Consider the following 17552-nt stretch of genomic DNA (forward strand, 5'->3'; position numbering starts at 1 on the left):
TTAGACTTCCGAGTATCTACTACCGACAAGCGATAACTGTTATGGTTAATTTTTCATCGCGGATGCCCGTAATATATGGTAAACCACTTATCACAGTATGTGCTCTGACCACATGAGTAATTGTCGTACTCTCAACCTCATGATTAAGAGATAAAGTAAACTAACATAACGTCAAACTTTGAGTTTTTGTTTATTTTAATATTGTTTATGTGTGCACATTAGATGGACGTTTATTATTATTTTGTAATTAAATAACTATTCCTTCCCACCATCTTTAAATATAAGACAAAAATGCAAACTTTTTCCAGCTTTCTTGGGGCAGTTCTCTCGTGGGCCAGCTTGCATTTCCTCCTAATCATGTGCACCTGGCCCCTTCCAATTAATTTAAATTGTTTTTTACCAAAAAATAAATTAAATTAAAATGGTTGCAAAAAATAAATAAGTAAATTGAATTAAAAAATAACAAGTGTTTTTTTTTTCAACGGAAAATTAACGATAACTAACAAACGACATCCTGGCAAAGCAGGGGAACAACAATGGCAGGAGAAAGTTTCCAAACTTGCCACCCACACCTGACTCTAGTAGCATAACGTGCCAAGGCATTAGCAACCAAGTTGCGCTCTCGTGGGATGTGACGAACAGAAACGCTCCAATCACGCTGTAGGATATAGCATAACAAGTGCTTTTATTATAAGTGAATATCCTGGTCAATTTAAAAAAAAGCTTATATATTCTAATAAATGGATCCCCATAAAAAACATATCATATCTAAGATTGTGCCATCAATATTATACTCACTAATTTAAAAAATTATCAATGCAAGAAATAATTTAAAAAATCATATCGACAAAGTATTTTTTTTTTTTTTGGAAAAATGTAACTTAAAACTTATCAATGCAAGTTAAAACAGTTGTATATAGCTATGCAACGATAACTACAAAGATGTTACAAAAAGAATTAATGTGATGCATAAGTTTAATCTATAATTTTTTTTAAAGTAAGTTTAATGTATAATTCCATTCAAAAAAAAAGTTTAATGTATAATTGAATAAGGCTAGTATATAGTTTGATCATGTTCCATTCATGATTAGGACTAGTTTAAGAGGTTATATATGTAAGACAGCAACACGTTTTATGTTGCGGGATTGTCTGTTTGGGCGAACTAATTAACTTGCACCGAAGTTATCAAAATAAGGCTTGGCTTCATATTTGTCTAAATTAAGATTTTGTGGTTACACTTATAAATTAAGATTATGATTACAAAATACATTTAGTTAAATACACCAAAAAAATGAAAGTAAATATAATTAACGTCTTGTTCAAAAAAAAATAAAAAAAATAACGTCAATTTTTTTTTACTATTTGCTGAAGCCCCTGTCTCTTTCTTTCTGTGTACCTCATCACTCCATGTCATGTTAGTGCAGACGAAGATTCCCCTAACGCCGTCATCTTTAACCATTCCCTCTCATTTCGTCTTTAAATTCATAAATCATAGTGATAATGATAGGCTGTTGGCCATGAGAGAGTTAATTAAGTACATAAATTCAGCACTTACACATAGAACATCAATAGGTAAATTTGAGTTTGAAGTTGCATGCTTTCAATCTCTTTCAGAAACATCATCACGCAGACATTGGTCCCCACTCTACGAAGACTATCCCTCGTTCCCTCCCTCCTACTTTAAACTACAAACAATGCGCGCAGTATTGCAATTAATAAATAATAATGAATTAAGTATTCATAAGTTTAATTAGATGATAACCAAAATGTTTTAATTTGTGTAAAATCTGTGGTTGAAAAGTTTACTCATTTCTTTTAGTAAAAGGTACATGCACCGATAGTGTAAATACACTTGTTCTAATTTGTCCAAAAAAAACTAGGTTCAATATCGTCCATGGTAGTCCGAAGGTTCTACAATTAACTAATATATGATTGGTATCTTGTTAGGTTTTTCATTATTCTTTTCATATCTGAACATGCTTTTTCATTTCATTGTATCATTTGGGTGCAAAAGTGTGTTATCCCTCTAAAATATAAACATACAAGTGAGAAATTTATACTTTTTTCCTCTTTTTTTTCAAATTTCAATTATGCATTGTATTACAAATATATCCTTCTCACTAAGATCTCCAACTATGCTGCATAGTGAGAGACATATTTAAAGTGATGAGCATTGTTAAAATCTTCATATATGACTCATGAGATGATGATTAATCGTATGCAACCTTGCAATTATCTTGTTAGTGTATTAGTTTAATTTTTTTAAATACCATACCTTAACCTAACAAAATGCACTAGAGCAGTCACCTGATAATAATGTATAAGTGTGTGTTTGTTATGAAACTATTGACTTCTTTTCCAATCCATCGTCGAGAGGGATTGCCAATAAAAGTACTTTCACCCAAGCAAAAAGTCAACATAAATACACTCCAACTCAAATTCAAATAATACTAGCCTAAAAATGGAAATGAAATGATGATATTGATAATAGAGTGTGTGTTTAGTGTTTGATTCACACAAAATTATTATTAAACAATTTCAACTAAAAAGCGCAAATTCTAATGCAACAAAAGTAAAAGGAACTCGTTACTTTCGTCGGATAAAAAAACGTTCAAATTGATCTCAACTTGAATGCAAAAACATTCCTTAAATAAAAAAAATAAAAAATCCTTGATTGAAAAAGCATTAATTGATTAATTGATTAACCATTTTTGGGTAGTTTTCAGTTTTTACCTTTAACCTGCCATAACCGGTGAACCCGAATACATCCACCGGTAGCAGGGGCGGTTATAAATCGCTGGGGTTTAAGAAAACGATGGGTGGTTTTCAGAGGGTTTTGGTGATCCAAAATAACAAGCAATTTTCTCTCTTCAGTTTCATTTTCCTTTTCCTTTTCTCTGAGAAAATTCCAATCCAAATTTTCCCGGAAAACGAGAGAAACTGCATCTACGCTGAAAAGCTAGTGCTCTTTTTTCTCTTTGGTTTCTCCGACAATTCTCCGATCTTGCATTCGCCGGAATTTCACTTTTCCGGTTGAACTTCTGATCTCCGAACGAAAACTTCAGGGAAGAGGTTAGCGCGTACCAATCTCTGCAAATCAATTTTGATATTCGTGGGATGAGTTTTTGACTTTTTTCATTGCAATGATTTTGGCATAACTTCAGAATTTTCGGTTCATGTTTCTGCAATTATCTGGATTTTGTTTTTGTTTTCGGTTTTTGTGATTTGGATTCTGTTCATGATTTGATCTCTCTGATTTCTGAGTAATTTTCATTGTGATTAATGGCTTAACTCTTAAGCAATGGGCTATACTCTGAGATCGAACGTATCTGAAATCTGCTTAGTTTGGCTTCTTCCTCACTTTTATCTGTATCTTCATCTGAATCTGTATATTCATGTTTCAATTGCTTTCACCGCCGAGGTTTCTGGATCCGGTACCCAATTGGCTTCTCTGAATATAGAGGCTTAAGAATACAGTTGGAGTTTATTTGCTGTACAAAGTTTCAACTGAGAAAGATTGTTTTGGAAGCAATAATGTTCAGGCGAATCTGGTTCCCTCTTAGTGAAGGGTGCAATTTTTGATTTGCTAGTTTTTCTTTTTAGATGCTTTGTTATTCTGGAAGAAATTTAGTGGTGTATTGATATAACACATTATTATGCATACTTGGTACGAGTACTCTAAAGGGCTTAATTCTGAATTGCATTACTTATGGGTGTTTATTGTCAGGCTTTCAAAGTGAGGCATGTGAGAGGTCAAGCAACACGAAGAGTGCTTATTGATTTGATAACGGGACTTGGATTGCCCGCTTTTTGCGCTTGATTCATTCTATTTTGACATGTGTCATAAGATATGGTCTTGCAGAAGAGATTAGACTACGGATTTAATGGCTATCAGGCACCGGCCACACCCCGAGCTGTCCGATCAACTAGGGTAAATATGACCTTCTTCTCATATGGGGCTGATTTCTACTGTCTAATTAGAGATTTTATGAAATTAATCCTTATAACTATTTTCTTTTAAATGTTTTCCAGAGGAGGGCTAAATTTCAAACAAGAGCACAAGACAATGAAATGTGTGCATTTGAATTATTGGCCACTGTAGCTGGCAAATTTCTGCTCGAGAAAGAGAATACAGCCCTGTACAGTGAAACATCATCTGAAAAGGATCAGCATGAATTCCCACATCAAGATGAGGGCCATTCTTCAGGCACTGGCAAAATCCATGACAAAATTGAAGACAATGATAGCCAAGTTAGATTAGGTTCTTCTGGGTGTCCAGAGGATAGTCTTTTCAAGTTAGATGGTGATACAAGTAAGGTAAAGGATGAGCTGCATAAGTTTGAGAAGGTGCCAATCGGCAACGGGGTTGAGTTGTGCAGTTTTGAGGATCTGTTGGGTGGAAATCCTCCTGCACTGATCAGTTTAGGTGACAACACCAAATTGTCTGGGTCTAATGACATTCCCTGTAGCTCATTGTCCCATGGTAGTGACAATGTACCAGTAGTTAGTAGAGATGATGACGAAAACTCTTCTTGGTGTACTCACCCTAGTACAAAAACCAAGTCCTTTAGGCCAAAGAAAGGTATATATGATAATAGAATAGGGAAAATATTGGCTTCTAAATTTCGAAAAGTTGCGGAAAAATCAAAAGATGTTACACTTCCTAACAATGGTGAGTCCATGTTTATGGTATAAAATTACTGGCTTTCTTGTTTCTTTGTCTTTGCTTGTTCACTAATGTTTTTTTCTTTTCTTTTGTTTTAAAAATTTGACGCATGTTAATATTAGATGGCAAATTGAAGCGAACTTACTGCAGTAAGAACTTCTATAGACGCCAAAGTTCTCAGATGAATGTTCCTTTCAAAAAGAGGAAGCTACTTAAATGTAGATCCATTTCAAACTCCAATCGATTTATCAGTAGGGGCATTTATTATTCACCTGAGAATGGTATGAATCAAGATGCTTTTGGTTCATCTCCTAGGATGGACAAAGGTTTTGCACTTCTACGCTTTCTCTTGTTCCAATTGATTTTTTGATTTTGTTTGGTCTTTATATTAATGTGTCTCTAGAGTCTTTTGTCAAATAAATTCCAAATATTAGATGCAGACCCTAGAATATCATCCTTGGAAGCATGTCTACTCTACACCAGACATTATGATGTAGAAGTTCTCATGATATGAGAACATTGAGAGAGTGATTATTTGTGTGTTCTCTTGCTTGATTGGTTTCTTCGAAGGGGTTCTGACATGTACGTGTCTTTCCTTTAACCAGTGAAGCTTAGGATCAAGTCGTTTAGAGTGCCAGAGCTTTTTATTGAGGTTCCAGAAACTGCAACTGTTGGGTCCCTGAAGGTGTAATAATCTTATGTTTTACGGTCTACATATATCATCCCCCCTTGTAATCTAGACACTCATGAGGGATGACATCTCTGTATTTTTTAAAGTTAAATTTGCATGTTTCATCAATCATAAGTTGGGCTTGGCTGCATCTTTTTCAACCCTTCTTTGGCATGCAGAGGACAGTGATGGATGCATTGACTGCTGTACTTGGAGGTGGATTAGGCATTGGAGTTGTTCTCCAGGGAAAGAAAGTTAGAGATGACAGTATAACTCTACTTCAAACAGGAATTTCTCAAGATAAGCAGCTTGATGCTCTGGGTTTCACACTGGAGCCTAATTCTTCACAAAGCCTACCAATTGTATGTGCTGCACAGTCTCTACATGATCCTATTGCAGACACTCCTCAACCTGTACTAAGGTAATGCATAACTTTCAAATGAAGTTGTGGGTGTAATGACATACATGTAGTAGGAAGTGAGGGTATCAGTTAGTGTTCCTGATTACTTGAACTTGAATGCACTGCCTCATTTTTGTTGACATTGTATTTTTTCTTCACAATGAGGTGTTAATAGTTAATATAGTTCATTTTAATGTATTCTCTACCATCATCAACATACGTTTCTATAAAATTATCAGATCTTTATATTGAAGATATTATTATTTAGTTTAATGGTTAAAAATGATAATTCAGGTATCCTTCCAGTCCAGCTGTAATTCATCGCAGGACTCAAGACAATTCTGACTTGTTACTTGACCATCAATTAACCACTTTAGGAAACCTTGTTGAAAATGACCATGGTTCAGTACCTTTAGCTATCAACTCATCTGTTGACAAAGGTAGGACCGATTCCAAAGAATTGATTACTGTTCCTGAAATGGATAAGGAAGAACTAGCTAGTGCAACTGTGCTCCAGAAGTCAATACGAGCTGAGAATGTTCAACGCCGAATTCGTAGGCCTTTTTCTGTGGGTGAAGTAGAAGCACTGGTTCAAGCAGTCGAGGAACTGGGAATTGGAAGGTAAGATTTTACATTGGGCTTACTTTGGCCTGACAATCAGTAATATTTAGTGGGTTGTTTATCTTCTGTAATTTCAATGAGATAATGCACTTTAGTTCTAGGAGAAATTTCCTCTGACAATCCCTTTATCTTGTGTTTCTATTTTCTTAAATACAACCAGGTGGCGGGATGTTAAACTTCTTGCTTTTGAAAATGCAGAGCATCGGACATATGTGGATTTGAAGGTAAAAACGTTTGTGACCCTTGTGCAAATATATTTCAATCAGATATATATGTTCTATTGTTAAGTTTTGGCCCTTTGAACCGGGACCCCTATTGTTAAGATAAACGTACTTACAATATCCACTCATTCAGGATTTAATTGATGTAGTTGCTATTCATTAAGGTGATCTTTATTTTGAATTAATGATTGGTCCCTGTAGCTTTCATTTATTAAGGAATTTGACCTAATGAGACCAGTATCTTATTTAAACAAAAAACATTTTGATGCTGTTTCTCCTTTTCATTAAAATTTATGTAAGATAGTGATGGGGTCTGAAAGAAAAGATCAAAAGTGCTTTGATTAGCATAATATTGGTTCACTTATCTATCATGTATACTAGAGAAAATGTTTAACATGTGATTTTGGATTGTGTAGGACAAATGGAAAACACTGGTGCACACGGCAAGAATATCCCCTCAGCAAAGGAGAGGAGAGCCTGTTCCCCAAGAACTTTTGGACAGGGTCCTAACTGCACAAGCATATTGGTCTAATAAGGAATTGTCACCTTCACATGGCTTTGTAGATGGAGTGGGGGCTTTGGTTTCTGACCTTTATTATTAGAGTGTCTTTTTAATTTTTTAACAAAGAATATTTTAGTAAAACTCTGTTTATATTATCAATTATGTAAAAGTGATTATGTGATATGTCAAGGGGAAAAAGTGAAGCCTAGAGACGTGGTGCTTCTTTCCTTGCGCGGAGAGGCTGCTTCTTTTATATGGTTGATATGCAATAAAGAGCTTCCAACATAATTCTTTTGATGCTAATGTGACTGTGAATATTTTATTTGCTGTGGATAAAAAGTTGTGTTTGTACTGGCACTGCTTTATAGTTGAAAACTTGAAATCTACTTTTAGTTAACTAAATTTCTAAGGATATCTAGGACCAATGGCAGACGATGATGTTATCTGACTACAAGAATTATCTACAACCAATGTCGTATGTGCAAATAATTAGAAATGCATGTGGGAGCACATATTGAAAAGAAATGAAGTTCATCTGAAAATTCAATCACGAATTATGTAGTACACCTGGTTCTTGAGGTGTGAGGAAAATAAGCGGGGGACATGTCTATTGGCTAAGGAGAGGATAACACCGATTTATTTTTTTTTTCGTTACATAGGACAATTCCGCAGATTTTTTGGTTACAAGAGGAAAAGAAACTAAGCTAATGCATCCAGGCAGAGTGTCTCTACAAGAAAGGATGGGGGTAACCGCCAAACACAACAAGTAGTCCGTTCGCACGACGCCTTCCGAGTTAAGCAATCTGCTATGTTATTTTTCTCCCGCGGCACATTCCACAACCACATTCCAATCCAGCATTAATCAGACTCTGTTAATGTTGTCACAAGCCCAGTACCTCGAAACATCCATAGTGCTGTGAACAACGTCCACCACGCTCATGCAGTCAGAAAAGCAAGTCACCTCCCTGTAACCAAGGTCCAAAGCATATTGTAAACCTTGCTCCACTGCTATTATCTATGCCAAAAGAACACCCCATTAGCAAAGCTGTCGGAGACACCTGAAATCCAAGAGCCATGGTTGTCCGCACCACCACGCCGCAACCCATAAAATTCCTCGTCGCGTTCCAGCTCCCATCCACAGTGACCTGAATTTGCGACGTCGGGCGTTGCACAATGTCAGAAATTACTTATATCAATCGCTATCTGCCGGAGTACATAAGTCATCGGCCAAGACTCCCCACCAGATTTAATATAATTTTCAATTTCAGAACTCAAAAGAATAAAAAAATCTGAAAGTGTAATTAATTTCTAATTTTTAAATTCTAAAAACATATTTTAGAAAGAACATATGCAAAAAATAATGTTAAACATGATGTGAATACTCCCAATTCAAACTAGATTAGCTTTCGTGGATAGCACAAAAATATGCAACAAATAATGTTGAAATATGCAATAAGTAATCCTCTTATTAAAATATATATGTTTTTTCTTGGATTTTTTTTGTCAATATATGTTTTTCTTGTCAAGATATACATACATCACGTAAAAACAAGGTCGTCTTCCAGTTACAATACTTTTTTTTTTCTCGAAGTCTTCTAGTTACAATTCAATGGGCTTTCTCGTTCTTTATGGCTTTCTTTGGGCTTAGTCTTCAATTACAGTAATCCTCCATTTGGACGCTTTAACTCAAAATTCTACAAGAAAAACCATTGAATTTTGACCGAAAAAGAAAACAAAATTGAATAAACCAACCAGATGTTAACCAGATGGCTTTAATGGAACTGTCAAAATCAACTATAATTAAACTCATCAATCAAAAAGAGAGACTAATAAAAACAAATGGGGTCTATGACATTACGAGACCAACGTCAACTTTAAAATTCAATTTGGAGCAGGTTTTCTTTTAACTAATCATCATTTAGACGACTAGGAGATGGTTGAAATACAAGACAAAGTATGATTAGACCTAAACTTCCTAGATACCGACAACAAGTTCCACCCAATCCACTAACCAACTACCTTTGTTCGTATTTTTGTCGTGCACGTAAACATTTTGAATGTGGTATTGACTAATTCATATATTTTAGTTAATTTTATTGAAGTAAATGTGTTTTTAACACACCATAAAATTATAATAAAAATATTAATCATTTTAATTCACGAGTGCTCATAAAGCCCCACACCGCACAATAAATTATTAGAATAGTTAAAAAAAGATGATTTTTTTAAATTACAATTTTATAATGTTGGAAAACATCTTGTTTGAATCAATCAAGAAGGCCTATGTGGTGGGTCACTATGCTAGTAATTACTGAAGCATAATAACAAAAACTATGAATGAAAAGCATTAATTAGTTTTTTTCATGTTCGTCTTATATATAATACTTAATATTAAAATAATTTTCCTATTTCCTAACATTTTGCTTTATTTCCTAGGCAACTACTCCCTCCGTTCCTTATTATAAGTCACATTTTTTGAAAAAAATTTATTCCTAAATATAAGTCACTTTCTAATATCTAGGAAGCATTAAATAATTTTTTCCAAATTCACCCTCATATTTAATATGAAAGAGATGATGAACTTTTGGAATATTAACTTGGAGAGAGAAAATCATAGGAAAGTAAATAAGGGTAGTCTAGGAAAGCTAATCATTTCCTTTACAAATTTATTATTACTAACTACTTTTCTTAATCTAAGAGAATTAGTTTTTTGTGACTTATAAATAGGAATAGAGGAAGTATCATTTAGAGATAGTAGACCATTACTATGGAGAGTAGAATTTTAAATGAGAGCAATTTAGGAAAGTTATTTAAAGAATTACTAAATTTTATTATTACTAACTAATTTTAACTACTTTTATTAATATTAGAGAATTAAGTAAAAATGACTCGTAATACAAGATGAAGATAGAGTAAATACTAAATAACATGTAATAAATTATACTATTAGTGAAAACATGGTGGTGAAGCACTTTTTAATTTCATTGTCCACTTGAACTACCCAATAAACACACTCTTAAAATTAATTTCTACCAAAGATTCCCTTACAATGAAATAAATTATACACATCAATATATGTGCAAAGGTTCAACCCAATCATTCGACACAGGGTCAGGAACACACACATATCAGTCTGTTGAAGTTGAAGATGGGCCACATGTTGAAGATTTCTATTTCTAAATTGTGTTCTTGTTATGACTGTGACCAAATGACTTGCTTTCACTACCAGCTACAAGACAACACAACCAAAGTAAGATAATCTCACTTCTCAATCTCTAAGATTCTATGTTGTAAATGAACTCTCTTTCTTTCTGTTGCTGCATATTATGTGCTTCCCTGAAAATTCAATTCCACTTCCATACAAATCACTGATTCATAGGGGTTTCTAAAGTTCCCTTAGATCTAGCTTGTTCAATTCCACTTCAGTATGTTGTTCTGGTTTGTTGGGGTTTCCATAATAGCAAACAAAATGCTTCCTTTCTCATTTTTCACCTATAATTTTGATTGATACAAAAAGGGGTGAATTCCTTCATATTTTATGCCATGGTGGATCCTCATTTCAAGTCCAATTTCACCAACAGTGGTAAATTGAACCAAGTTCCCAATACACTCCACATGGAGGATCATAGCTCTGGATTCATGGACAATCCATTTCTTCTTCCACCTGTTCCAAACAATGCTCAAAACCATGCTTCCCTGTCCACCATTGCTACATATGATGAGGACTCTCCCTTGGATGACACTGATTTCTCTGCTACTGTCTTGCATTATATAAACCAAATGCTTATGGAAGAGGACATGGAGAAGAAGACCTGTATGTTCCATGATTCTTTGGCCCTCCAAGCTGCTGAGAAATCTTTCTCTGAGGTCATTGGTGAGACATACCCTTCTTCTTCCATCCAAAACTATCACAATGTGGAGAGCCCTGATGACAGTCTCAACAGTAATTTCAGTGGTTATACTTATAGCAGCAGTGGCACAGCTAGTACTAGCAGCTCAATTGAGTCCAACTGGGGTAATGTTGATCTTGCTGAGTACAAGCCTTCTATACTGCAAACCGCTTTTCCTCCTGACTTTGTTTTCCATGCCAGTTCAACCTCTAACTCCCAATCTTATATGAACAGCACTAGTAGTTTCGGTGCAACAGATAGTGGATTCGTGGCAAGTTCCAGGGCTGGATTTTCAGATCAAACATTGCTTTGCAAGAGTGATTCTGTGCTTCAATTTGAGAGAGGTTTTGAGGAAGCCAGTAAGTTTCTTCCTAAAACGAATCCATTAGTTATTGATTTTGAGAACAGGTCACATGGCTATATCCCTTCGATTAGAAAGGTTCCTCAGCAGGAGGTAATTAAGATTGAGGCGGATGAAAATAAGCATTTTTCCGCTGAGCCGAGAGGAAGGAAGAATCATGAGAGGGAGGATGAAACAGATTTACAAGATGGGAGAAGCAACAAGCAGTCAGCTGTTTACACCGATGACAGTGAGCTATCAGAATTATTTGATAAGGTACTGCTGGGCGTGCCGTGTGGAAATCAGGAAGCTCCTTCGTGTATCCTCAAGGAAGAGCAGCCTAATGGACCTGACATTAGCATGGGGAAGAAAGAAGAAACAAACAAGTCTGGTGGTGGAAAGAGCCGTGCTAAGAAACAAGGAGACAAGAAGGGAGTTGTGGATCTGAGGTCACTATTGATTCTATGTGCACAAGCTGTTTCTTCTGATGATCGAGCGACTGCCAGTGATTCGCTAAAGCAGATAAGGCAACACTCATCCCTGTTGGGAGATGGATCTCAGAGGCTGGCACATTGCTTTGCAGATGCCCTCGAAGCACGGATGGCCGGCATTGGCGCACAGACTTATACTGCTTTATCTTCCAAAAGAACCTCCGCTGCAGACATGGTGAAAGCTTACCAAATGTATATTTCAGCCTGCCCATTCAAGAAGCTTGCAATCATTTTTGCAAACCATACAATTTTGAACCTAGCTAAGGAAGTTGAAACTCTTCACATTGTAGATTTTGGCATCCGGTATGGCTTCCAGTGGCCAGCCCTTATTTATCGTTTATCAAAACGACCTTGCGGTCCGCCCAAGCTGCGCATCACAGGGGTTGAGCTCCCACAGCCTGGTTTCAGGCCAGCAGAGAGAGTCCAGGAGACAGGGCTTCGCCTGGCAAGGTATTGTGATCGCTTCAATGTTCCATTTGAGTTCAATGCTATTGCACAGAAATGGGAAACCATCAAACTTGAGGACTTGAAGATAAAGAAAAATGAACTTCTTGCAGTGAATTGTATGTGCAGATTCAAAAATCTACTTGATGAGACAGTTGTTTTGAATAGCCCTAGGGATGCAGTTTTAAACTTGATTAGGAAGGCAAATCCCACTATCTTTATGCAGGCTAGTCTCAACGGGAGCTATACTGCCCCATTCTTCGTGACACGGTTCCGGGAGGCTCTTTTCCATTACTCTACATTGTTTGATGTGCTTGACACCAATGTTGCTCGTGAAGATCGAATGAGGTTGATGTTTGAGAAAGAGTTCTTTGGGAGGGAAGTGATGAATATTATAGCTTGTGAGGGTTCTGAGAGGGTTGAGAGGCCTGAGACATACAAGTTATGGATGGTTAGGAATACGAGGGCTGGTTTCAGGCAACTTCCCTTGGATAAACATCTCATTAACAAGTTAAGGTCCAAGTTGAAAGATGCGTACCACAGTGATTTCATGCTTGTTGAAGATGGCAACTTCATGTTGCAAGGTTGGAAAGGCCGTATAATATATGCTTCCTCTTGTTGGGTACCTGCATAGTCCTTCAGAATCTTCTCCGCAGGTGGTTAAAAGAAGCGTTTTGTGAGTTTATGGGAGGGACATGGTTCACTTAGGAATCTGGCAAACATAACTTGGAGTTCCCCTAAGTCTTATGCCTGGCATATTCTTGAAGCTTACCCTACCAATAGAATGCCATATGTTTGGATTGGTGGTGACATAATCTAAAGCACGGTGATTCTAGTTTCTCCTCAGAAGTGATTATGGAGATTCCCACCGCAGAACTAAACATGCCATTTCTGAACTCAGAGAATACTGTTACTTACTGAAGTGTGGATGCTATGTGAGTGACATAATTAAATGCATGTTAGTTGAATTCCTCCTTATTGTGTTAGGCAGTAATAAGTAGCAGAATCTTATGTAGTGAGATATTAGGGTCTCAAAACTGAGCTACCATGGCATGACATACATCATAGGAAGTAAGATGCTTTGATTTCATGAGAATGGTCAAAGTGTGAATGAAACCCATGGCAAAAGCTGTAGATGATTTTGCATAAGCTATGAGATGGCTTTGGATTTGTTCTTTCTCTGTACATATCTAGTAAATGATATTATTCTCTTTGGTCATTTTGCAAAATGCCAGTTTGGCTGCCCCCTCATGTTTGTGTTTGGTTTAACTTTTATAACTGCACATGTGCTATTTTTTACACATAGGCGAAGGTGTATCCATCAAATGCAATCACTGCTCCAACTCATGAGCTAAACCTGCCATGCAATCAGCTTCCTAGTTTTATTCTCTTGGGATATGAAAGCACTAGGCAAATGCCAATCTTTGTCAATCAATGCTTTGGTCTGTGCAACCATGGATACAAAAGGATGTTCAATTGTAATTTTGATCTCTTATCTGTGGCAATTGTGCGATTTAGTTTAATCATCTTTGAAGTGAACAACTTTTGTCCTAGAATTTTTTAATTTGTTACAATCAGGTTCATTTGTTAGCATCAAATTTTTAACCGGTTCTACATATTGAACCTGAGACCTCTGCTTAAGCTAATCTCATGTAAGTTGAGCAACGCGCTTGGTAGTAACACGAAAGCTTAATTAGACAACCCTAATCAGCTATGTTACTTCTTACAAATGGGACAGTGAAACAATTAAAGATGAGATCAAAATATGTTACTATTTTAAGATAAATAAAGAATAAATCAAATCATGATTGAACGATAAACATCAATTTGTATCAGCTTTTCTAAGCAAATTTTTCATACCATTAAATCATCAACCCATTTCCTTCGGCCAAAAAAATAAAAACAATGTTAAATAAAAGGGCCTTCTTACTCTAATATACTCTCTTTATCATTATAGAATTTGCTTTATACATTCAAAAAGTCTCAATTCTATAGAGTCACTTGGTGCCTTGGTGGATACATCAGAAGAATGTTCATCACATCAAGGTGCTGTAAACAGGCTTGACTTGACCAGCAAATACCAGAGCCAGAAAACCATTTAAGTAGCAAAATAAGCCTCCAGAATGCAAGATACAAGCTGAAATATCTCAAGTAACCAAGTAACTCGAAACGATAACCGGAGAAAAGAAGGAAGCACAAATATGGACAGAGTAAGATTCTTATAATTATACCTTACAGTCAATGGTTAGTTCATCATGCTGGAACCCAAATAGTAGAACCAGACAAAATGCGGCCTTTCCAACTTTGAAGCATCCAATTGTTGTCTTCATCAAAGGAAAAATCACTGGAGTGCCATTTCCTTAACGTGGTCCTAAATTTTGCCATTAATTTCTGGTTCAGAGGAAGCTGCTTGAAACCAGCCCTTGTATTCCTAACCTGCCACTGTTTGTATGTCTCAGGCCTCTCAATCCTCTCCAAACCTTCACATGCTATCACATTCATAGCGTTCCGGCCCACCATCTCCCTCTCAATCATCATCCTCCATTGGTTATCCCGGGGTATGACACTGTCACAAATATCATAAACAGCAGAAAAATAGAACAAGGCCTCCCTAAACCGAGTGACGAAAAAAGGGGCATTGAAAGATCCATTTATGATGGAGTGAGCAAAAATATCTGGATTTATCCTCCTGATCAAATGCAGAACTGCATCTCTAGGACTGTTCATTTCAATAGTCTCATCCAGCAAATTCTTGAACCTAAGCATACAGTTCACAGCAACAAACTCGTTGCTCTTAATTTTAAGGTCTTCAACTCGAATGGTTTCCCAGTTCCTTGATGCTACAGCATTGTACTCAAAGGGAACATTGAAACGCTTGCAATAGTTGGCCAAGCGACGACCAGTTTCCTCAAGTCGTTCTGTGGGACGAAAGCCAGGTAAAGGGTATTCTATTCCTGTGATCCTCAGCTTGGGAGGTCCACCATCTCTCTCTGATAAAAACTTGATGAGTAATGGCCACTGGAAGCCGTAGAAGATGCCAAAATCAATAACATGAAGGGTTTCAGCTTTGGCAGCTGCTTTCTTAATCATTTTGTTAGCATAGAAATGTGCAAACTTCCTAAATGGATTAGCAGATAGATAAACTTGATAACCTTTCAAAAAATCAGCAGCTGAGGTTGTCTTGTAGGTAGGAGCATAAAAAAATAGTTGTGCAGCGGCAACATCCCCATCCAAGCGTGCCTCAAGGCCATTGGCAAAGTAATGAGCCAATCTTTGTGACCCATCACCAAAGGGAGAAGAATGCTTCCTTATCTGCTTTAGAAGTTCATTAGCAGCTCTATTATCATTGGCATGAATAGCTTGCGCACACAGAAGCAGAAGAGACCTAATATCCACCGTTTCCTTCTTCCTGCCTTGTTTCTTAGGCCGAGCCTTCCCTCCATTAGATGAAGGCGGCTTTTCACCTCGCTGCTTCGCTTTCTCCGCGCCATCCTGCAACGAGCCGTGTTCATCAGATGAAGGTGGCTTTTCACCTCGCTGCTTGACTTTCTCCGCGCCATCCTTCAACGGACCATGTTCATTACCCTGTGGTAAACGATCCATGTTAACCAGCACTCGATCAAACACATCAGACAAGTCATCCTCATCAACAAGAGCAGCACTAACTGCTGATTGCTTGTTACATCTCCCTTCTTCCTTAGAATCACTTTCTCCACGCTCACGATTCTTTCTCCTACACTTCAACCCAAGAGAATTCTCCTCAGCCATATTAGAAGACGATTCTCCACACGACTCTACACCCGTCACAATCCGGGGTTCCGGAGAAGGAAGAAACTTAGTAGCCTCCTCTAACCCTCTCCTAAACTGGGATTCAGAATCTGCACCACTGAAAATATCCAGCGCTGCCAACGGTTTGCTAACAGGAGAATCCAAATCTAGCAGTCCATGAGAGTTAAGCTGAAAAGCATGATCACCAATAACAGCAACAGGTGTATTTACAGAAGGGGGGTTCAACTCACAAGAATTGTCATTGCTGTGTGAATAGCTGTTGCTGCTGCTGCAGTTACTGCTGCTGCTAGTGGTTTCACCATTAGGGCTTTGAACATTCAAGGGGTATTGATTGTCAAACAGAGCATTATGGAATGATTTCTCAGTGAGTTGCAAGCTCAATGGGTCAAAAATTGGACTCTCTTCACCATACTCATCCATCAGAATTTGGCTAATGAATTTGGTGGTTTCAAAATAGTCAGAGTCTTCCAGAGAAGGTTCTGTCACAGAGTTCATGGACATGGATGAAACAGCAGCAGAACCTTCTTCAGGGTTTGAATTTCCTGCAAAACCATTAGGGTTAACAGCTAAGAGACTGCTATATTGTTGATACACATCCCAGTATGCATCATATTGATTTGGATCCGAGACAATTATGCTCCCTTCTTCATCAACACGGAAGCTGTTTGTGAAATTGCTTGTTCCAGAAAAATTTGGATCCATCTTCTTATCCTTTTCTGGAAACAGCTCAATGTTTCTGATAAGAATTAAGACAATTTATTTTTGTTTTTGTCTTTTTTATTTCTTTGTTGTTTTTTCTCTCTTGTATTGGGGTAAAGTTGTACTTCTATATCAATGCAATTCTGGCTTATTTAAAAAAAAAAAAAACTACCAACTTTGATTTCTAAATGTGTGCAAATAAAAACATGGGATTTTGATAAAAGTATAAAGAATTCTTTAGTTTAATATAAATTTGAGTTATGCTTTTCACATTTTATTTTATCTTATAATCATTTTCACACATTTTTCTTACCTTTATAAGTATTTTTTATTACATGACATGTTATATCACTCAATTCTCTATCTTCTATTTTTATTTATGTCTAAAAGTGCGGAGTGTAAAAGCGTGAATAAAACATTTATATGTTCTTTTTTACTAAAAAAATGATGAGAGTATAAGAAACTATATACATTAAAGATAAGTATTTAAAAAAGAGTTGTCTAAATGACTCATGAGAAAGTTTTAGTTAAATAATTCATCATCCAATCACATTAAAGATAAGTGACTTGAAATTTATATATCTTATTTATTAATTTATTTTCAACTCACTTATCTTGATTGAATGATGACTTATTAAACCCAAACTTTCTAATGGATCATTTAGACAACCTCCTTTTAATAAAAACAAACTAGCAAAAAACGGAAGATTGTACATTGAAACAAAAATTAGTGAATAAAACTAGAAATCTTCAAACTTTTAACAATTTAAAATGCACTCTTTCTGTTTAAATTGTAACCCACATTTTTTTCAGTTTTTT

General features: G+C 36.4%; 3 protein-coding genes and 1 long non-coding RNA gene across 5 annotated transcripts; 3 read left to right on the forward strand and 1 right to left on the reverse strand.

Moving 5' to 3' along the window:
• Positions 1–2817: 2817 nt before the first annotated feature.
• LOC130740549 (telomere-binding protein 1-like) lies at positions 2818–7383 on the forward strand. Of its 2 annotated transcripts, none has more exons than XM_057593199.1 (9): positions 2818–3072; positions 3728–3931; positions 4033–4672; positions 4789–4992; positions 5272–5351; positions 5516–5757; positions 6031–6357; positions 6518–6581; positions 6995–7383. In XM_057593199.1, the coding sequence occupies exons 2-9, from the start codon at positions 3851–3853 to the stop codon at positions 7178–7180; spliced, it is 1824 nt and encodes a 607-aa protein (XP_057449182.1). In that variant the 5' UTR covers positions 2818–3072; positions 3728–3850; the 3' UTR covers positions 7181–7383. The 2 variants fall into 2 exon arrangements, with proteins under 2 accessions (XP_057449182.1, XP_057449183.1); XM_057593200.1 differs by having other exon boundaries at positions 2824–3072; positions 4789–4947.
• Positions 7384–10089: 2706 nt separating this feature from the next.
• LOC130740553 (uncharacterized) lies at positions 10090–13787 on the forward strand. Its single transcript, XR_009020188.1, has 2 exons — positions 10090–10330; positions 13552–13787. It is a non-coding gene; the product is annotated as an uncharacterized LOC130740553 (long non-coding RNA).
• Positions 10328–13787, forward strand: LOC130740551 (scarecrow-like protein 14). The gene has a single exon (XM_057593201.1). It carries the CDS (start codon positions 10624–10626, stop codon positions 12877–12879), a length of 2256 nt encoding a protein of 751 aa, XP_057449184.1. The 5' UTR covers positions 10328–10623; the 3' UTR covers positions 12880–13787.
• A 204-nt stretch (positions 13788–13991) lies between these two features.
• On the reverse strand, positions 13992–16796 carry LOC130740552 (scarecrow-like protein 34). Its single transcript, XM_057593202.1, has 2 exons — positions 14477–16796; positions 13992–14382 (listed from the first exon to the last, which is right to left on the reverse strand). Exon 1 carries the CDS (start codon positions 16734–16736, stop codon positions 14499–14501), a length of 2238 nt encoding a protein of 745 aa, XP_057449185.1. The 5' UTR covers positions 16737–16796; the 3' UTR covers positions 13992–14382; positions 14477–14498.
• Between the last annotated feature and the right edge of the window lie 756 nt (positions 16797–17552).

This window comes from Lotus japonicus, chromosome 2, assembly GCF_012489685.1.
Source record: "Lotus japonicus ecotype B-129 chromosome 2, LjGifu_v1.2".
Taxonomy (NCBI): Eukaryota; Viridiplantae; Streptophyta; class Magnoliopsida; order Fabales; family Fabaceae; genus Lotus; species Lotus japonicus.